Raw genomic sequence first — 21652 nt, 5'->3', positions numbered from 1 at the left:
TATCTATTTTTATTTCTTATTAATGAGTTATGTTTGTACGTTACAAGACATACATGACATTTATGATGATACATACATTAAGTCATTCTCATTCACGATATTTATCGGTGTATTTTGTAGTTGTATATAGGTGTGTAATGACCTTAGATGGGTGTGAACCACTCAGATCATATCGACTAGTTAAAACATTGAATCGAGTTAGGCTCAAAGGAGCTTGAGCTGCGCTTAAGCCTATATTATATATATATTTTTTAAATCAAACGAGTTTAAGCCGAGCTTAAGCCCAAACTAAAGATTTATTAATAAATGAGATCAAGCTGAGCTTTATACGTTTAGCTTGTTATTTTAACTTAGTCACGTCCTGAGTAAAAGCTCATGATTTTTATATATGCATGTAAAATATTGTTTTGTTCTCTTAACTAAAACTAGGATAACATGCAAATGTTAACTAATGTCAAGCTAAAACAATAACAAATAGTTATTATACTAAACGTGTAAACCAATATCAATATACACTACTAGAATATGGGACAATTTGCTACAGAAATTTCCTACACAATTTTTTTCGTCACAGATTACAACACCTTTATGACGAATTTCCTACTAAAAAAATTTTCATGATTTTGTTACAAATTTTTGATGCATCCATGACGAAAAACAAGAAAACCCTAATTAATTGACAGTTGCGTCACAAATATGTGAGAAATAACCTACAAAAGGTTAATTATTATTCTTTACCGAATAAATATTTATATAAGCCAAATAAATAAGGGAAAATAATATCGTTTCCTACAAATTTGTGACGAAAAATAAGAAAACCCTAATTAATTGACAATTGCGTCACAAATCTGTTAGAAATAATATCGTTTCCTATACATTTATGACGAAATATTTATTTTTTAATTTACTTAAACCATCCGTCAGAATTCCGTCACAACTTGTGACAAGTTCCCTACAAAAAATAAGAAAACCCTATTTAATTGACAGTTGCGTCAAAAATCTGTCACAAATAATCTACAAAAGGTTAATTTATAATTGTTTACTGAATAAATATTAATATATGCAAATTAAATAAGAGAAAATGATAGCATTTCATACACAATTCTACAAAATATTTATTTATTAATTAAAATAAACCATCTATCGGCATTGCGTCACAACTTGTGACACATTTCTGATAAATATCCTTGTATCAATACAATTTTCTACGCATTTATGACAAAATGCTTAAATCCATTGCAAATTGTCATAAAGGCGTAGGAAACAATCCATGTATCAATACGAGCTGTTTTCCTACATCAGGTGTTTGTCATAAATGCGTAGAAAAACCAGTTTTATGACGCATTTCCTAGGAAAACTGGTGTAAGAAGTTTCAGATTTTCTAGTAGTGATATACATCATGTTAATTTATGTTAAAATCTACTAAAATATTAAGCTATGTATAGTTGATATACAAATGCTAATTAGCAAATAATTAAATGTAAATGTTATAATTAATTGCGAACCCATAATGATTGGATACTTTTATAAAAGTTATAAGGTAATGTGTACATATAATAATCATAATGATTGATAGATACTTTTATAAAAGTTACAAGGTAACGTATACATATAATATCATTACAAAAGTAAAAGGCTTTTTGAAAAGAAAAACAAAATGTGTTTGTAAAAACGAAATTTTATTCTAATTTTTGAAAAGAAAATAAAATGTGTTTATGAATACTAAATTTTTTTTATAAGAATATAACAAGGCTTGATTTTATTTGTACAATTTAAAACTTATTTTAACATCCTAACATATATACAAACCATATATGTGTATAAGGACCATATAAGACGTCATGAAATGTCTTGTACGAGCCTCTTGTACGACATATATATACTTATACGAGTCGCATTTTTCAACGAAATGTCAGCTACATGACCAATATATACTTATACGACCCGTGTATACATGTCAGGGAATGTTAGCTGTATACAAGTTGTACATAATTACATATAGCAAGACCCGATATAGCAAGTTGTACATATATATCACCAATATACAAGTTGTACATATGGCAAGACCCGACATATAAACATAATAAATATAAATATTTCTAATGTTTATTCTCCTATTATTTTATTTATGATTCTCATATTTAAACCTCCACTTCTCCTCTGACTCTTACCTCTGTTTTAAACGAAATCACTCGTCACTTTTCCGGCACTTCTTTTTTGTCCTCCTGTCTCCTCTGTTCTTCACAAACGACAATACACTGCAGGTTTCTCATCAGTTCTTTTTTTTTTTTTTTTTTTGTCAAGTTCACCCATATAACTAGTTACATACACAGCTTCATTAATCTCATCAAAACAGAGTTATACCCACAGGCAATTCTTCATAAGGTCAGCAATTGTTTAAGTGTTTATTATTATTTTTACAAAACTGAAGATCAATAACCAAAGTTACATATAATTTACCCTGTTTCTGTTATTTAATGTAGGCACAAGTTTAAAGAATCACAGTAATTATGTTAATATATGCAATTCATTAGCGGTAAAATTTGTGTATCGTTTGATTGCCGAAAAGTTTGGATCTGCATGTAAATGTTTATTTAAGTTCTTGTTACGTGGTTTTAAATTTTTTTTTAATTTAAACAAATGGTATTTGGTTTGCAGAGAGAGTTTTCTGATTTGGAGATAAAATGGAGACAAAAGAGTTTAATTATGTCCAAGGTAACGTAATGGTTTAATTAGCTTTTTGCAAATTTTAGTTTTGATTGACAGTTACCATGTGTGAATCTGTTGGGATTTGTTGGATAATTGGAAAGTTGTATTTCGTTTGGTTGCCAAACGGTATAATAAAATGGGGATGTATTACAAATAGGGAAACTGACAAAAAAATAAAAATAAACGATTGTTTGCAGATTGCACCTACCTCACACATACTCTAATTTTATTGTTAGTTTATACATTTTTTATCCGCCATAAAAAGGACATGTTTCGATCACAGTATTAAGGCTATAGGGTGTGAGAGGCATGTTTGGGTCATCAGTTTTGTTTTTAACTAAATTTTAGTATCGGTGCTATGCGATACAGTACCGGTTCAGTACCAGTACCGATCTCGTCCCTAAAACGAAAGCATTTTAATTTCCAAATATTATATTAGTATTTTCTTACCGGTACTAATCGAACACATACGATACGGTATTCAGTTTTGATTTTAACTATATTTTAGTATCGGTACCGGTTCGGTACCAGTACCGATCTCGTCCCTAAAACGAAAGCAGTTTAATTTCCAAATATTTATATTAGTATTTTCTTACCGGTACTAATGGAACACATACGATATGGTATTCGGATTTGATTTTAACTATATTTTGGCATCGCTACTATACAATACAGTATCGGTCCGATACCAGCACTCATCTCATCCCTAGAACGAAAGCATTTGAATTTCCAATTATTTTATTAGTTTTTTATTTGTGTTTAGTGGCTAGTGGAACGTTTTAAAGATATACTATTTATTTTTCAGCTTAATCTTCTTGTCTTTTTCCTGCTTATGTATCATTTGAGTTGGTTTAATTTTTTTGGTAAGAAAAGGTATCATTGGCAGCTTTATTTGTTAATTAGTTATTGACTACATCAGGATTTATTTCCATTTGGCTTTTTGGAAAGTTGTAGAATGTCATATAGAACTAGTGACCAAATCTTTATTATAATTGTTTGGTAGGACAATAGGAGAGCCATTTTGTCCCTACATATTTTGTTTTTAAGCAATTAATTTGGTCAGTTGATCTACATCTGTTTTTTCTATATAAAATCAGCATTGTCCCATTTCTCTTCACACCTTCCATTTATGTGTCATATGAGTTGGTGTCACTCGAGTTTCAGATACATAAATAATACATAAAAACGGTTATAATATACTATAGAACATATAAGAAAAAGTTTTTTTTTATACCCGTATGTCGCGTGTACATGTGGGTCCGCCCCTGATCTTCTAGCTGATTTTAGAACAGTAATGATTTTATTTCCGGTTTTTACCATGTTATTACTTATTAGCATAGAACTTGTTTTTCGTATACATGTATAAAAGAAATTGTGGTTTATAACAAGTATTTACATTTATTTGAATCTGACAACAGTGATATTTGACACAAAAGAACCAAAATCGACCATGAAAGCGAATCCTAGAAGATATACCGACCCCTTCTTAGCTGATAAGGAGAACGACAAAGTCAACTTGTGGAAATGCGATAAAGTCAACTTCGCTACTAATGTTGAAGATGAGAAGTTCGAAAAGTCAGTAGAACCTTCTATTGATCCGGCAGGGTCCTTAGAGAAGGCGGAAGAATTGTACATTGATAAAAATGTGACAGAATGTCAACTGCATGTTGTTAAGGATATATGTGTGGATGAGGGACTATCTCATGGGGAAAAGATCGAGTGTGGTAAGGAACACCATGAGTTATCATGCAGCCCTATTGCTGTTAATGAAGATAAACATGATGAGAATATTGTTGATGATGTTGGTGCTCACTTGATACCTTCTAATTGTGCCTCTGATAAGATAACGTCGTTTGTAGAAACTAATATTGTCGAGAGCAGCGAAAGTTGCGGTCCTGAGAATGCAATGCAGAATGGTGAAGAGAAATTAGATTCGGGTTCTAATTCATCGAATAACTCCGTCAAAATCCGTGAGTCGCCTATCAACGATATCAATGATGTTGATCAACAACTTTCTGAGGTTTGTATTTACTATTAGAGTATGAGTTGCAAGATTTTATGAATATAATGTTAGTATTACATCTGTCTTGATTGAAGAATTGGGTAATGGGTCAAAACATGTAGTATTGGTTGCAACGGGCCGGGCCAGATTGGGTTGGCCCACTAGCTCCTTTTTATCCATCTTTTTATTTTTAACCTTTTGTATAGATAATTATTGCGCAAAAAGATATATTATTTAGAGTCGTAATCTAAATCTTTGAACAAAATGATTTGACAGACCTTATGCGTTAAAAAGGTATACTTTAGGTGACTTTCAACCCGTTTGCCATGTTCCCTCTCAAGCTAAGGGTGTGTGTGTGTGTGTGTGTTTTTTTTTTTTTTTTTTTTTTTTTTTTTTTTTATGACCCTGTTAATAACAACCCGCATCAACCCATTAAGTAAATGAGTCAAAACTGCCACCTCTAGCAAGGCGTTATTTTCTTCAATGAAGTTTGTTATAACGTCTCTAATTTATGTACTCTATTTAATTTGTTTAGGTACATAGCATTGGATCTGAAGCTAAAGAACCAAACAAAACCAGCCAAACCATTGACATATCAAGCGAAATCAAGACAGAGGAAAACACCATTTCAAATTCTGACAATGTGAAACTAGCAACCGTTAACGTCCCTCTTGAGCCACTGCTAGAAGCACCCATTGCACCCGACCACCATGACATGAATCCAAATAACATCACAGTTGCGCCACGTGGCGGTGGCGAGGCAAGTTTCTCCTTAGCAGGACTAATAACATACTCCGGGCCTATTACAACTTCTGGTAGCATATCTCATCGATCAGATGGCAGCAACAGTAGTGTCAGATCCTTTGCCTTTCCCATGTAATAACAACCACACTTCCTTCTTTTCGTATTTCAAAAAGTGTTTGAGATCGCATATTTTCTTAGCCATCCCAAACACTTTCTTGGTATCTGCTTGTTTACAAAATAAGCAGATACCAACGCGGTTACTTTCAAAGCAGATAAGCACCCTTTAATAATACTTTGTGTTTGCAGATTACACAACGAGTGGAACAGCAGTCCCGTAAGAATGGAAAGAATGGACGAGAGACAGGCGCCAAAACATAGGGGATGGAGGCAAAGCCTTATGTGCTGTAGATTCTAAGTTATGCATACACAATCCAAATTCTACACTATTTATTATGGTAAATATGTAAAAACACAATATCTATCGATTAGTGTGGTTTTCGACTTTTAGGCATCTTGTGAGTTTGGTCCGCGATTAAGGTTGAAACGAGGTGTTTACATTATCTATTTTTAGTTCACATACTTGTGTGTGGTACCAGAGGTTGTCATTTTCATGTAATTAATTAATGAAACTTAAGGTGTAATTTTATATATATTTAAACTGAAAATTTGTGAGATTGTTTTCTTTATTGTGGTCCTTAACCTGGGAGAAAACCGTAAAATTGGGCTTGTTGGGCTTTAAGCCATTAACAAGTGAAATAGAGGTTTTGGGCCTAGCGAGAAATGCTTCAGTCTTTCCTCTACTTCTCAAGTTCTCATCTCACGGTTGCTTACTTGAAGAGTTGAAGTTCATGCACTACGATCATTTGACCGGTCTTAATTATCGTAAAACAATTTGTATGGTCTTAATTAACTTATTTACGTAATTAGCTGTTTTTAATAGATAGTGAGGGTGGAGATACAATAGGAAGTTTATTTGGCTAGGAAGACTAGGAAGTGATCTTGACCATCCATTTAGTTAATCAAAGGCTAAGATTAAATGATGGAAATTGAAGTGAAGAAAAGAGGCGCGCGAGTTTGTTTAGGGGCATTCTAGTCAATCCAAGCCAATAGTTTCTCTCTTCTCCAATTTCCCCCCATTTTTTAAATGATAATAACTCTTTCATACGACATTATTTTTTTATAAAAATTGCACCAAAAAAACGAGTGTTTTTTATCTTTAAAACGAGTATACTATTGCTATATTTTCAAAAAAAAAAAAATTAAAACCCAGTTGCGTAAAACGCAATAGAAAAACCCCCAGTTACGTAAAACGCAATGAAAAAAAAACCTAAAAAATGACATTTTTCTAAAACGCAATGCACCAAAAACACAAAGAAATGTCTTATTTGTAAAACGCAATGGCCAGAAAACACAAAGAAATGTCTTATTTCTAAAACGCAATAGCCTAAAAACTCAAAACAAAATGTACTTTCTAAAACGCAATGGACTAAAAACACATTTGTTTTACCTAAAACGCAATGCACAAAAAACACAAACAAATGTCTTATTTCTAAAAGCAATTGCCAGAAAACACATAAAATGTATGTTTTATAAAACGCAATGGACTGAAAACACATAAAAAAGTGTTTTACCTAAAACGCAATGCACAAAAAACACAAAGAAATGTCTTATTTGTAAAATCGCAATGGCCAGAAAACACTTAAAAATGACTCGTTCTAAAACGCAATTGCCTAAAAAACAAAAGAAAGTGTTCTATGTAAAACGCAATGGACTAAAAACACCTAAAAAGTGTTTTACCTAAAACACAATGCACCAAAAACACTTCAAGAATGTGTTTTTCTAAAACGCAATGGCCAATGCAGAACTGTGCTGTGAATTGTCTGTGCTGTGAACTGTCTGTACCAATGCAGTTTACGAATGCAGTTTCCAGAGGCAATTTACAGAAAATTAATTTTTTTGATGCAGTTTACGAATGCAGTCTCAACCCCAGCCAGGGGCTCTGCCCCTTGGACCCCGCCAGGGGCTGCCGCCCCTGAAACCCCGCTACCAGGGGCGCTGCCCCCGGACCCCCGCCAAGATCGTAAAACGCAATGACTAAATCAAAAACCCAGATCGTAAAAATGAAATTAAAGAATTTCTTACATGGATCGAAGTGATTTCTTCAACAATTGACGAATTTTGAATGATTGAAACATTTATCAGCGCTCGAATCGAACGGATCGAGTGATTATCTTCAAAATCACCGGAAAAAACGAGATTTTGTATGAAATTAAACTGGGTTTTCTTCAAAAAAGCTGAAGAACACGTTGATCGGGTGTTTGAATCATTGATTGGTGACGAAAATCACACTATAATGTAGTGATTATTGAGATAGAAAGTGAAGAAATGGTTGAAGATGGTGGGTTTTGAAAAGGAAGAAGAAAGGGTTGGATTGACTAAAAAACCCTTTTTCTTTATTTTAAGTGTTGCCACATGTCCTAATCCTATTGCTTCCTACACTTCCTAGCCAAAATAAACTTCCTATTTGATATTTTCCCTTTATACTAATATCATGTTAGTGAAGGTTTGTTTTAATTGAATTATTTACAAGTATCTCTCGACTAGGTTAGAACCCCGTGTAATACACGGGTTGAATAAATATAATTTTATATACCAAATAATAAAAAAATATCTTTAAAAACCTCATTTATTACACGGGTTAAATAAATGTAATTTTATATACCAAATAATAAAACGATATATTTTTTAAAACCTCGTTTATTACATGAGTTGAATAAATGTAATTTTATATATTAAATAATAAAAAAATTATATCTTTTAGAACCCCGTGTATTGTACGGGTTGGAGAGGTGTATGGAGGAGCGGGGTCTTGAGGAGGAGGAAGTTTGGGTTTGGGAGGAGAGTAAAAAGGATCTGGAGAATCTTATGTGGTTTAAAAATCGGGATTTGCATCAAAAGGCAAGAGTTAAATGGGCTTTGTCGGGGGATGAGAATTCGGCTTTCTTTCATAGATGTATTAAAGGAAGAAAGGCGTCTAATGCCATTCCGGGGTTGCATGTAAATGGGGGTTGGGTCTCCAAGCCGTCCCTTGTTAAAAGGGAGGTGCTTGGTTTTTATAGAAATCTTTTTAAAGAAAATTATTTGCATAGACCCAGTTTGGTGTGTGATAATTTGAAACAGGTCCCCACGGAGAAGGTAGATGAATTGATAGCGCCTTTTACTAAAGAAGAGATTAAAGAGGCAGCTTTTGATTGCGGTGCTGACAAGGCGCCGGGCCCGGATGGCTTTAATTTCAGATTTATTACGCATTTCTAGAGTCTTTTTGAGGAGGATTTCGTGAGGATTTTTAATGGATTTTTTGAGTTGGGTACTATCAGCAAAGAATGCAGCACTTCTTTTATCACGTTAATTGCAAAAACTAAAGTGCCGGTGGGATTAAAAGATTACAGGCCGATCAATCTTATTGGAGTTATTAGCAAGATTATCTCCAAGGTCATTGCAGCAAGAATTAAAAAGGTGATTGGGAAGGTGATTTCTAATTCTCAATCAGCTTTCATAAAGGAAAGATTTATTTTAGATGGGCCTTTAGTCCTTAACGAAATCATTGGATGGGTTAAGAAAAACAGAAAACAAGTTTTTCTCCTGAAAATTGATTTCGAAAAGGCCTACGACAACGTGAATTGGGAGTTTTTACTCTCAATTATGAGTCAGATGGGGTTCCCCTCGAGATGGTGTATGTGGGTTAGAGGTATTCTCCAGTCGGCTAGATCAGCGGTGCTTGTTAATGGGTCTCCTACTTTTGAGTTCCAATGTCATAAGGGTCTGAGACAAGGAGACCCATTATCTCCATTCTTATTTCTTGTAGTTATGGAGGCTTTGGCTTGTATGATTTCTAAAGCATGTAGAATTGGTGAATTTGAAGGGGTTAGAATTTATAATGGAGGGCCAATTGTTTCTCATATGTTGTATGCGGACGACGCTTTGATTTTGGGTTGTTGGAGTAAGGATAATGTGGAGACTATTAATAGATTGTTAAGGGTGTTCCATTGTTGCTCGGGTTTGAAAATCAATCTGCATAAATCGACTCTCTTTGGTATGGGGGTTGTTGATACGGAGGTGGGGTATATGTCTTCTTTATTGGGGTGTAAAGTTGGGGCCTTGCCTTTTGATTATCTTGGTATTAAGGTTGGAGCTAATATGAATCGGATTTCCAATTGGGATACGGTAATGGATACTATTCGGAGTAGATTGACTTCTTGGAAGGCTAAACTTTTATCTATAGGGGGTAGGTTAACTCTTATTAAATCGGTGTTGGTTAGTCTTCCGGTGTATTATATGTCCCTATACAGAGCTCCTTTGACGGTCATTGAAAATATTGAAAAAATTATTCGTCATTTCTTGTGGTCCGGAGGAAAAGATAGTAGAGGTGTGCATTGGGTTTCTTGGGAGGTGGTTACAAGGCTAAAAAAGGATGGTGGGTTGGGTATCACAAAAGTTGCTGACGTCAATACGACACTTTTAGCAAAATGGGCTTGGCGTTTTAAAACCGAAACGGATGGGTTTTGGAAGAGTATTATTGATGGTGTGCACGGGGGTAGGAGGACGTTCCTTCCTATCAATAATGATTATTCGGGCTGTTGGAAGACTATTGTTAAATTCTTGGATGGTTTAGAAATTAATGGGCAAAGTTTCAAGAGTTTACTAAGAGGAGAGATTGGGAATGGGGAGTCTATAAGATTCTGGAAAGATTTATGGTGGGGATCGAGTGTTCTTATGGTTCGATGGCCGAGGCTTTATGAAAAGGAGAGTGATAAGAATGCTCGAGTGGGGGATCGGTTAAATTGCTCGGGTGGAGTAGTGTATGTAGCTGAAGATTGGTCGATTGAAGCTACTTCTGTGGAGGCGATATCTGAACTACAAGATCTGAATGGTTCTCTGTCTCGTATGCAGTTTAAAGGGGGGAACGACGGCTGGAGTTGGAGTTTTGACAGCAGCGAAAAGTTTTCGGTGGCTTCTGTCAAAACATGGCTTCGGTCAGCTTGTAATTTGCAGCAGACTAAAAGGTTTAAATGGGAGAAGTGGCTTCCTGTTAAAGTTAACATGTTCATTTGGCAAATGGAGCTAGACCGAATCCCGACCCGACCGGCCTTAGTGAAAAGGAGAATAAATATTCCGGATACTTCTTGCCCTTTTTGCGCTGCAGAAGACGAAACGACGCTGCATTTGATGGTGAATTGCGGATTTGTTTTTGGCGTTTGGAGTAAGGTGTGGAGTTGGTGTAAGATTTATGGTCGGCATGCAAATTCTATTGTTGATTTGCTGCAGCAAGACTATGCTTCGTCCAGGTCTAAAGTGGAAAGAAGGATTCTTAGGGGTGTCATGTTGATTACTTGTTGGGAGATTTGGAATGAAAGAAATAAGAAGGTTTTCCAGGAAGAGACGCCAAGAGTTTTGAACATAGTCGCTCGTGTGAAGGCCCTCTCGTTTATTTGGTTTAAACATCGAGCTAGGTTTAAAAATATTGAATGGATTGATTGGACGAAATACCCTTTGTATATATTGTAAGGTTTTGTTTTTGGCAGTCTTCGTTTTGAAGTCTTGCCGGTTCTAATGAAATTTACCGTTGAAAAAAAAATTGAAAGAGCTTCCTAATCATTTTTTTTCCTTTTTTATTTATTAAAAACAACAAAATCCAATAGAATAAAAACTATTTAAATTGAAATTACATAGAAAAGTTATAAACCAAATTTCTAATAAAAAAACTACTACAATTGAAAAAAAAAAATAAGAAACTGCTAAATTTAATTTTTGTGATAGTTGGCTCGGATTGCTTCTTTCTTTCCGCTCTTCTAAAAATTACTTGATCCGGTGGTAGATGTAAGAATTCTTTCTCAAGGAACTTCGTATCTTTTTCAATTTATTTTTCCATTTCAAATTATTTTCCTTTTTTCATCTGTGCTTATTTTTTTAACGTTATTAATTGAGAAATTTTGTCGTCCAAGCTTTCGATGTGAGATTTTACCTCAGGATTCATTATAGATATAGACGAGGAGGAGGTTCATCAGGCTCTCTCGCTGCCACCTTGCTCTTATCTCTACAGGACAAGTGAGGTAGCTCATCCGTTTCGTCACAATCTAAGTCATCGTCAGTGTCGTTTAAGTTTATATGGGAACGAGCAGCCCATGCACCTTGAGACGAATTTGGTTCATTCATCCTTGGCAGTGACTTGGACCAATTAGACGCTCGACCGATTTTCATTGGCAGTACAAGATGCCACTTTGATGATTTCCTAAGTAGATCCCAAGATTTTACCATCAAAAACACGAAACCGTTACTGACTTTATATTGTTTATAGACCTCCATCATGACGTCCACATCAGTTTAACCACTTGGTCTATTAAGATTGTTGTCTTTACCGTCCATTTATCGAATATGGCGGCGGGACCGCGGTAGACATTCAACCCATTGCAGCATGAAATTATTCACAAACACGACTCCAAAATGTGGGTCTGTTTTGGTCATCACCTATTAAAAAATGAAAGTTAGTTTAACGGAGAAAAAATAATATACGTTATTAAATATATGAAACATTTGTAAAAGAAATAATTATCGATGATGGGATCTTTGACAAGTCAAGTCACACTTGTGAGATTTTAAACTCATGCTCACTTGTTTATTGCTCGATGGTGTTTTGACTTAGTCCTTTATCCCCTTGTTTTTTGGTTTTTAAGTTTGGAGGTGGTTGCTTGTGTTAGATTAAATGTCTCGGGTGATGGTTGGGTTTCGGTAAGGGTTGTGACATTTGTGTGGATGAGAAGAAGTCGGGTGTACATTTGTGGGTTGTGGGGTTTGTGATATTATCGGTCGATAAACCTCGTGCATGCTTTGATTGAGATAATATGAGTTGTATGGATCAACAGGTTGACGATTTGCTGTTGGATGAGTTCTGTTTGAACATAATGGAAAACATGTAAACATACCTGATTGCAGCAGTACAGGTCAGCAGAGAATCCAGATGGAAACGCAGCAATAAGGTTTGACATGATTGTCATCTTGGTCTGGTTCCTCCTTAGGATGCAATCTAATGATGGTGATGATGAGAACCGATAAAGGGGTAATCGGCTATGGAGAGGAGGCGATTTGATATTATGAGTAATTAGGGTTTTATGTAATTGTCTAACCCTTTAACCTCCACATTATTCTCTTTATATATGCACCCAGGAGGAAACCCTAATTAGTTAATAAGGGTAATTAGGCCCATCAACAATTACCAACTAATTATATAATAGGATTGTTATATATTTTGATCCATATAATGTAAATGATTATAATGGCTACTAGATTAAATATAAAATAATATATTTAATCTTACATTCTCCCACTTAGCCGAGTAATCATTTACTATGAGTATTAGATAAGCCTGATCAGGAGTTAACACTCATTTTAGCCTTAAACAAGTACTATAGCAGAGAAATACAGCCGTTGAATCATTATGCGACTCAGGACCCCCATTAATCATACTATAGCCTTAATTTAAAACCTAATCATTATGATCAAAATACGCATAAGCCCTTTGTTTGATTTGTATCTTTATTTGTCTATATGCCATTATGTCGACTTGACATATTCTTAGAGACATACAAAATCAAACTGATGAGGAAAATTAACTAATACTTAGTCATTCATAGTACGATATGCGGTTGCGCACAGCCATTAATTAATACCCGTCTATGAGCTCTCTTAATAAGACTTATGGGTAATAGCCCTTTAGTTATAGGATCCTTAAGCATATCATGAATGTATTCGATACAAAACTTAGTTTCCTCAATTCATTCATAAACGAATAATTAATTGCGTATCAAAATTTAATGCAGCACCTCTTGAACTGTTACTGTTCAAGGAGTTATGGTAGCTGACTTTATCACACTAATTCTTCAAAACATTAATTATATGGAGTTAATAAACTTATGAGTCCACTGATAAATTTCCAACAACACTTAGTGACTATATTATGTCGTTATAACTTAGGTTGTTAATATCAGTGCATTATGACTCCTCCATGAGATAGGTTTTGTCTGCTGACATAAAGATATACCCAAAATTACATTTTGTCATCTTTGAATATCACAAAGTTAGAGTAATAAACCGGTTTTAGTTCTCACTTTTCTTTAAATTTTAGCCTCTCGTTTCTTTTAAAGATATTGTAATACTCCATTAGATGCTTCACATTAATCTAGACAAATCTAGTGTGTTGTAATATGAGTAATATTTAAACGAGTATAGACTTAAACTTACATAAGGCTTCCAATTAATGAAGCGTAAATAAATAATCTCATTTATCCTATTATCCTCTAAAGGAGAGCAATATTGTTTGTTACATATGTAAGGACCCATTTAAGGTTAAACTCATGGAACAGAACTAAAGTCCCATTGGGTCTATCTCAGCTTGTCATGATATCAATCACGTAAGAGATATCTCTGAGATCTATTATATCAAAGTTTGTGTTAACAATGCTTTGACTTATGAAACATATACTTGTCAAAAGAATATCATATATATTGGCAAGTTTATCTTAGTTGCTCCAACTTATTTTGAGGTAGGTACATTAATCCTCTTGATTGTTGATGAAAATAATTACATTAAGATTTCATCACATTATGATGTTTGCATTAACCCATACATGGATTTTATTGGCTTATAAATAAAGTGTTCTTTAACCTTCAGATTAGAACTTTCAGGTTGTCTTATGAACATGTAAATATGTCAGCCAGTTATTAGGGAAAATTGTTTTTAATGTTCATCTAAAGTAGCTTTAAACTATTATAAGCTACTAGAACATTGATGATCCTCAAAGAAATCTTTGATAATTTATCTCTTCCTAAGTATAACCTTTGACAATCAATCATGCTTCTTAGTGTCTTAACATTTATATATCAAGATTTGGTTTAGTTATGAATACTCTTAGGTAACTCAATCAAATCCCAAACGTTATACGAACACATAAAATCAGTTTTACTAGAAAACTGTTTTATTCCATTTAGAAGATTGATTGACACTAATGGCTTAATTTGAAGAGATTGGATCAGTAAACTTTTCCAACCATTTCAACTTCAGTTAGGGAGGTTATGTAATCATCAAAGTTAGTAGGCTTTTAAACCTAGATGACCTCCTGGGTTGATTATTGGGTTTTAAAAGTTTCAGCTTTATGGATTAGCTCTTGGTTAGGTTGCTGTCATTTTCATTCTAAGGTTTGTAAGAGTTGGTGAAGTATGGTGTACAAGAGGTGTAATCGGAGTTAAATTCGGAGTGAAATTTAATGACACTCTTCCCCCCACCTCTTGTATTCCTTACAAATCATGATAAGGACTTTGACTGCTCCCACTAACCTTAGAAAACTTTAGGAACTCAGCATGCTTAGGGTCAATATTTAACGACCAACAAATTCTAATAGAGAAACAAGTTAATGACGTTAGTCGTTGTGATTTCTCTTGTTGAGGATTATATTAGTTTAGGTAAGAAATCTAAGTGTGCCCACAATTAAGCAACAATGAAACTTTTGTAAGAGTAGCATTAGATTTTAATAAGACAAGTTTTGATAGAACAGTGTCGTGATGGAGCGGTGTCTTATACAAGAGGTGTAAATTTAGGTAATGTAAAATTTTCACTCCCCCACCTCTTGCAACTATTGCAAGTTATTATTAAGACACTTAATGCTCCCACTGATCTTTAATATCTCTAGAATGCCACAAGAGAAGTTTCAGTAAGTTACGTGACGTGGGAACCTATCATACATATACGTTAGACTTTATTTGATTTCTTTAATGTCCAGATATCATAAGAAACTTTAGGGACATATTTAATAGAAATCTTATTACGTATATGTATGAATAGATTTCTTCTAAGACCGTGAGCCATATGCGACAAAATTTAGATACAAGTTGATAGTCTGTTAAATGATAAATGAATTATGTCTGAATATTCCATTTGGAATAAGTTCCACGAATGTCAATGAATGACTTATGATGGACCCATACTTATTCCTTAAGCCAAGTAACATTTAGGGCTGTAACGTCATGATTTAAAATCACTTAGAATGAGATTAGATGAATAATCATCCTCATTAACCATGTCATGATTTCTCATGAATTTTGGTTATAATGGATGAAATTTATCAGTCTCATTTTCCTTTTGTCAAATTCTCATTTGCATGATAACAAAAGTTGTGAAAATGTAAGGTATCATCTAGTTTTATTTTAGGAATGTTTCTATCCAGATATTTAGAACAAATAAGATGAGAGTTTAAGATAAGTGTGACTTTATGTTGACTATGCAAACCTCACAATCTTCATAACATAGCCTAAGTAATGATACTGTATTCTGATTAATCTTCAGAATATGTAAGGTATCAAAAAGCGTTGTTAGAAGACTGCTTATTATGGTTCTTATAGTCTTAACATTTAATTTTGTCACTAACTCTCACGTTAGTTATTTGTTGACTTCTGGTAAGGAAACGCTTAAAACTAGAGTCAACTAATCATGTGTTAATTGGAATATTAAAATTATCAGACTTAAATATCATTATTAAGTGACTATCTAATTAATTTATCCAACTGTTCTTTAGAATAATGGATAGTCTCGTTGCTTATGTCTAGTCTAATGGCATAATTATGTATTGAGATTTTCCCTTGAAGAACCTTAAAGTTGGAATTAGCACTTGTAATTTGTCTATGGACCTTAGAACAATCCTCTCTTAAGGTTTTAGTGGTTGTAAGGTGAATAACATCTTATTTTCCAGATTCAAACATTTATTTCTTTGTACATATGTTGCTTATCAACACACTCGTTATACTTTGGTATTTTTGAGTGTTATAGTTGATTTATAAGGCATCAAATTGTACAAGTGAAAATCTTAGTATGTAATGTACTGGAAAAATGTACTTATTTCCATGCGTAAGCCCTTAACTTTATGGGTCATGGTATTGTACATTATTATGTATTCACATATACCACTTAGCTTATAGTTTAGAACTTTAAATGAAGGCATGCATCTTAGGAGTTCTAGTGATTATTCCACAATTATAGATTAGTCTTAGGAAAGACTTAATCTGGAATAACTTTAGTGATAGCAATTTATGTTAGAGAGATCTTGATTATCATGAGAGACATCATGTTCGATTTATCCTAATCATCATGCTCTACTTTTCTTCTGTAGTGCTTTATCAGAAGAGAGCAATAGGATTATCGTGTCTTAAGAAATAATCAAGGATTTAATTTGAGAACTAATTCTTATAGAAACTTTAAATAAAGCAAAACATATTAGATTTAGGAATTAGAGTGGATGAGATATAGATTTATAGAAGAAAATTATAGTGAGTAAAATTGTGGGTACTAAGAATAAGGCAGACAAAATGATCACAAAAATTAATTGAGGATCATTAATATAAGGATCATTATGTGAAGAGGTTGTGATATGTCTATTACTAACATCAAAATAATAGACTACTTAAAGTTCTACTTAAACGAAGACAAAACAGCTTTGGCCAGAAGTGTAATCATTTAAGCATGTGTGCAAAGTGGTTGTAACAAATCAGCTCTGGCCAGAAATTGAGACAATCACTTTAGTTATGCACTTGTTAAGTATGCCATCTATGAAGGAATTAAATCAGCTTTGGCCAGATATTAAGACATTCATGTTTATGATGCACACTTAACATAGCTTTCGTAATACTTGAACGATAAGTAGATGCATCAAATCAGCTTTGGCCAGAAGTGATACATCAGAAGCTCATTCAAGTTAAGCCATTTTGGTTTTGTAAAACATTATTTGATCCTCATTAATTAACTAAGTAATTACAAAAACCAATCATTTAATAGCAAACCACCTGTTAGCGCGGATCGAACTCCGCGGTGAGTTCGCTGGGGTTCGGGGCGGAGCCCCGAGCTAAGTCTTAGTTCACATTAAACAGCCTAAAATAATGAGGTTTCGAGTGAGATCTCGACTCAGTTATGAGGTCTCGAGTGAGATCTCGAGTTAAGTCTCGACTCATCTTGCAACATTATGAGGTCTCGACTCATTAATGGTCTCGAGTCGCAACCTCAGTGTCTCGAGTCGTAATCATGGTCTCGACTACTGTGTTTTATGAGATCTCGAGTGCTTGATGAGATCTCGAGTCGCAACCATGGTCTCGAGTCGAAACCTTATGATCTCGAGTAGAAACCGTTGTCTCGAGTTATAAAAATTTGATAACCCTTATGATTTCGAGTCGAGACCTTGTGGTCTCGAGTCGAGATCTTGATCTCAACAGCTGTTATTGTGATAAGTTTGAAATTCGAATTTTTTTAGAGATTATGGAATTTAGTTTCCTATTTTAATACTAATCTAAATTTATCAAAATATTTCAAAATAATATCCATTTAGTTTTATAACAGATTTCGAAATTTTAAGAGATAAAATTTAGATCAAAACTAGGAAAAACACCCAATAATCTAAATTTAAGTCCAAAACTTAGGAAATTTTCGAATTTCTCATAAGAACAAAAGATGAACCCTAATATTAATGAAATCAAAATTCTAGAACTTGAAGCCTGAACACTAAGGTTTTAGAACAGATTTCGACACATAAATTTACCCATATGAAAGTGGACGAAAAAATTAAGAGCATCTACTGATTTTGGTGGGCCATAAAAGTGCACAAGTTCACGTGAAATAAAGGGTTGTGGACTTTTAAATCGAATATTATATAATTAAACAAAACCTTTGAATTACAAGATGGGAGAAAAGCATAAGAACATTACGAAAGTAATATATAATATTCAAATCATCCATCCATTTTTTTGAATTTTAATTAAGTTGTTAAAATTCTGTTTTCCAGATTTCAATCCCAGAATAATGGATACGAAAACAGAACTGATTAATCAACATATGCTCTGATACCACATGTTGGATGAGTTCTGTTTGAACATAATGGAAAACATGTAAACATACCTGATTGCAGCAGTACAGGTCAGCAGAGAATCCAGATGGAGACGCAGCAATAAGGTTTGACATGATTGTCATCTTGGTCTGGTTCCTCCTTAGGATGCAATCTAATGATGGTGATGATGAGAACCGATAAAGGGGTAATCGGCTATGGAGAGGAGGCGATTTGATGTTATGAGTAATTAGGGTTTTATGTAATTGTCTAACCCTTTAACCTCCACATTATTCTCCTTATATATGCACCCAGGAGGAAACCCTAATTAGTTAATAAGGGTAATTAGGCCCATCAACAATTACCAACTAATTATATAATAGGATTGTTATATATTTTGATCCATATAATGTAAATGATTATAATGGCTACTAGATTAAATATAAAATAATATATTTAATCTTACATTTGCATAATATGGGTGGTTCGAATTCCATGAGTGCATGGTGTGGAGTTGGGGGATATAGTACGGTGTGGTGTGAAATGGTATCCAACGTATAGTTTTTGCATGGGCTCCACTATCCAATGTCTTTCACGTCTTTAATGCCACCGAGGCGGTGTTTCTAGGCTTTACCGGCTAATGTGAAGGGTGGCGTTAAGCCACAACAAGTGGTCTTACTGTGAGTAACGAGATGTTAGTCATGTATGATCTTATATTTGTATGAATCATATGCTGGATCAACACAAAATATATATACACAAAGTAGTATATTGCAATTAAGCTCTTTAGACTAAAGTTAAAAAAATAGTGATCCTAAAGGGGAAGGGACACCCAATGGTAGTACCCTTACCTCAACCAATCAAATCCCGCCATGTCAAAAATCTTAAAAACTACCAGTGGGGTTGCTCCCCTAGGGGAATCTATCATGCAAGCCCTTATCGAAAAACATCCCTTCGCGCCACCCCCGAACCTCCCTTCAACCCCTCTTTCCCAACCTGCGTTATCCATAGATGAAGACTGCGTCTACAGGTGTGTGAAATCTTTCCCAAAAGGGACATCTTGTGTGCGAGATGGTCTCCGGACCCAACACTTGTTGGACGCTCTTAGTGGTGAGGGGCCGACGACTGTCTCGGGACTCCTTACTTCCATCACTGAGGTGGTAAACCTTTGGCTTGGGGGGTTATGTCCTAAAGTGCTCGCGGAATTTGTTGCTTCGGCCCCCTAACCCCTTTGTTGAAGCCTGATAACGGAATTCGCCCTATTGCTGTGGGGGCGATTTGGAGAAGATTGGTTTCCAAAGTGGCCATGAAGAAAGTTGGGAAAGAAGTTGTTAAGTATTTGGGGGACTATCAATTTGGGGTGGGGGTCCCCAATGGGGCGGAGGCGGTGCTGCACAGTGCTAACAGGTTTCTTAATTCTTTTCATTCAGATAGCTCGCTAGCCATGCTTACGGTTAATTTCTCCAACGCTTTCAACTTAGTTGATCGTTCGGTTTTGCTTCGCGAGGTACATTGCCATTGCCCCTCAATATTCCCGTGGGTTCAATTTCTGTATGCCCAGCCTGCTAGACTATACATGGGGAATGACCGCATCGGGGTATTCACGGGGGTCCAGCAAGGGGATCCCTTGGGACCTTTACTTTTTGCCTTAGCCCTACATCCCTTAGTGCTTCGGGTGCAGGAAAACTGTAAACTCCCCTTCCATGCTTTGTACTTGGATGACGGGACTGTCATCGGGGACGCTGTTCAGGTTGCTAAAGCTCTTGACATCATCGGTTCGGAGGGTCCAGCCATGGGGCTACGACTTAATATTAGAAAAACTGAGGTATTTTGGCCGACATGCAACGGGGTGAAGGTCCGGACAAGGCTTTTTCCCAATGAGATTGGGAGGCCGGAGAGAGGTGTCAAACTACTAGGAGGTGCAGTCAGCCGTGATGCCAGTTTTATTAGTAGATTAGCGGCTAAGAGGGCAACACGTGCGGTTGACATTATGGGACACCTTCTCTTGTTGCGGGATCCTCAAAGCGAACTTCTCTTGCTTAGATCTTGTATGGGGGTTGCAAAGTTGCTATTTGGTTTGCGAACTTGCCAGCCCCCCTTTGTGGATGATGCTGTTTCACGTTTTGATAAAGGTCTTCGGGAGGCAATAGAAGACATTGTCGTATGTGGGGGGCCTTTTTTTGGTGAACTCCAGTGGCGGATCGCGACCTTGCCGATGCGGCTTGGTGGGTTGGGCCTTCTTTCGGCCCGAGACGTGGCTAGCTATGCCTTTGTGGCTTCCCGGTCTCAATCTTGGGAGTTGTAGGACCACATCTTACGTAACAGTGGGGTTGCTAACACTGACCCGGATTATGCCAGCGCCTTGGAACGGTTGCAAGAATCTCTCCCTAACTTTGATCTCGGCGATTTCTTTAACAATGATACCGCCCCCAAAAAGCCACAGAAAGCTTTGGCGAATGCCCTTTGTTGTCGAATCGCACAAAGTTTGGGAGAAGATTTCCATTTGTCCCCCCGCCAGAAAGCCGTCATTGAATGCCTACAGAGGCCTCACGCTCAGGATTTTTTAACTGTTATTCCTATTGAAGGTCTGGGTCAACGTATGTCAGCGGTGGAGCACCAGTCAATCCTTAAGTACCGTCTGATGATCCCCATGTTGCCGAATAATAAAACTTGCCCAGTCTGCCGTAAAGCATGCCTGGATAAATACGGGGAGCATGCGTTACACTGCAGAGAGTTGCCAGGGTTTAAGTATCGCCATGACTTTGTTCGAGACGTGTTAATGGATATCCTCAGATGAGCAGGGATCTCGGCAAAGAAAGAGGCACCGATTAATATTCTTACAGACCCGGCGGAAGGGAGGTCCACCCTACGCCCGGCTGACGTGCTAGTTTTTTGGTTGGGAGGGCGGGAAACATGCTTGTGTCGATCTCACAGGTGTATCCCCCCTAGCAGAGTCAAAGAAGGTGGAAAAACACGCGAAAGCTTGTGAGGATAATCAGCATGCCTTTGTCCCCCTGGCGTTTGACACGTTTGGCTCCTTGGCGCCAGAGGCGGTTCGGTTCTTAGCTAGAGTTCAGCGTGTGGTCCATAGTAACTTTTCGACCCCTCAGGGGCGAGGCTTTGTTTTCAGCAGATTAGGGTTTTCTATTCAGAAAGGGATGGCGGCACAGTATGTTGCCCGTCTACCTACTATCCTTATGTAATTTCCCCTGTTGATTGGAATAAAAAGTTGAAACTAATTTCCATTGATTAAAAAAAAAAAAACTACCCTTAAGCCACAAAATAT

At 35.8% G+C, this 21652-nt stretch overlaps 3 protein-coding genes across 5 annotated transcripts; all 3 read left to right on the top strand.

Moving 5' to 3' along the window:
- The first annotated feature begins 2176 nt into the window (after positions 1-2176).
- Positions 2177-6132, top strand: LOC110915019. 3 transcript variants are annotated; one of them, XM_022159636.2, is made up of 6 exons: positions 2177-2264; positions 2334-2385; positions 2659-2715; positions 4128-4729; positions 5247-5587; positions 5762-6132. In XM_022159636.2, exons 3-6 carry the CDS (start codon positions 2685-2687, stop codon positions 5868-5870), a joined length of 1083 nt encoding a protein of 360 aa, XP_022015328.1. In that variant the 5' UTR covers positions 2177-2264; positions 2334-2385; positions 2659-2684; the 3' UTR covers positions 5871-6132. The 3 variants fall into 3 exon arrangements, with proteins under 3 accessions (XP_022015328.1, XP_022015329.1, XP_022015330.1); XM_022159637.2 differs by lacking the exon at positions 2177-2264 and having other exon boundaries at positions 2275-2385; XM_022159638.2 differs by lacking the exons at positions 2177-2264; positions 2334-2385 and adding an exon at positions 2483-2582.
- Positions 6133-8308: 2176 nt separating this feature from the next.
- On the top strand, positions 8309-11020 carry LOC110920261. Its single transcript, XM_022164481.1, has 3 exons — positions 8309-8557; positions 8636-8722; positions 8771-11020. The coding sequence occupies exons 1-3, from the start codon at positions 8309-8311 to the stop codon at positions 11018-11020; spliced, it is 2586 nt and encodes an 861-aa protein (XP_022020173.1).
- An 8652-nt stretch (positions 11021-19672) lies between these two features.
- On the top strand, positions 19673-21163 carry LOC110920260. Its single transcript, XM_022164480.1, has 2 exons — positions 19673-20527; positions 20672-21163. The coding sequence occupies exons 1-2, from the start codon at positions 19673-19675 to the stop codon at positions 21161-21163; spliced, it is 1347 nt and encodes a 448-aa protein (XP_022020172.1).
- The last annotated feature ends 489 nt before the right edge of the window (positions 21164-21652 follow it).

The sequence above is a fragment of the Helianthus annuus genome, chromosome 16 (assembly GCF_002127325.2).
Source record: "Helianthus annuus cultivar XRQ/B chromosome 16, HanXRQr2.0-SUNRISE, whole genome shotgun sequence".
Taxonomy (NCBI): Eukaryota; Viridiplantae; Streptophyta; class Magnoliopsida; order Asterales; family Asteraceae; genus Helianthus; species Helianthus annuus.
The sequence above is the reverse complement of the archived record's forward strand: the minus strand, read 5'-3'. Positions and strand labels throughout refer to the sequence as shown.

Bases quoted from the DNA above. Each gene is read 5' to 3' on its own strand.
- LOC110920261 (XM_022164481.1), top strand. From the start codon at position 8,309: ATGGAGGAGCGGGGTCTTGAGGAGGAGGAAGTTTGGGTTTGGGAGGAG. The intron at 8,558-8,635 runs GTGCTTGGTTTT...AATTTGAAACAG, and splicing joins CGTCCCTTGTTAAAAGGGAG to GTCCCCACGGAGAAGGTAGA. The intron at 8,723-8,770 runs GCGCCGGGCCCG...ACGCATTTCTAG, and splicing joins TTGATTGCGGTGCTGACAAG to AGTCTTTTTGAGGAGGATTT.
- LOC110920260 (XM_022164480.1), top strand. From the start codon at position 19,673: ATGAAGAAAGTTGGGAAAGAAGTTGTTAAGTATTTGGGGGACTATCAA. The intron at 20,528-20,671 runs GTATGTGGGGGG...TGGGAGTTGTAG, and splicing joins AGGCAATAGAAGACATTGTC to GACCACATCTTACGTAACAG.
- LOC110915019 (XM_022159636.2), top strand. From the start codon at position 2,685: ATGGAGACAAAAGAGTTTAATTATGTCCAAG. The intron at 2,716-4,127 runs GTAACGTAATGG...ATCTGACAACAG, and splicing joins AGAGTTTAATTATGTCCAAG to TGATATTTGACACAAAAGAA. The intron at 5,588-5,761 runs GTAATAACAACC...TTGTGTTTGCAG, and splicing joins AGATCCTTTGCCTTTCCCAT to ATTACACAACGAGTGGAACA.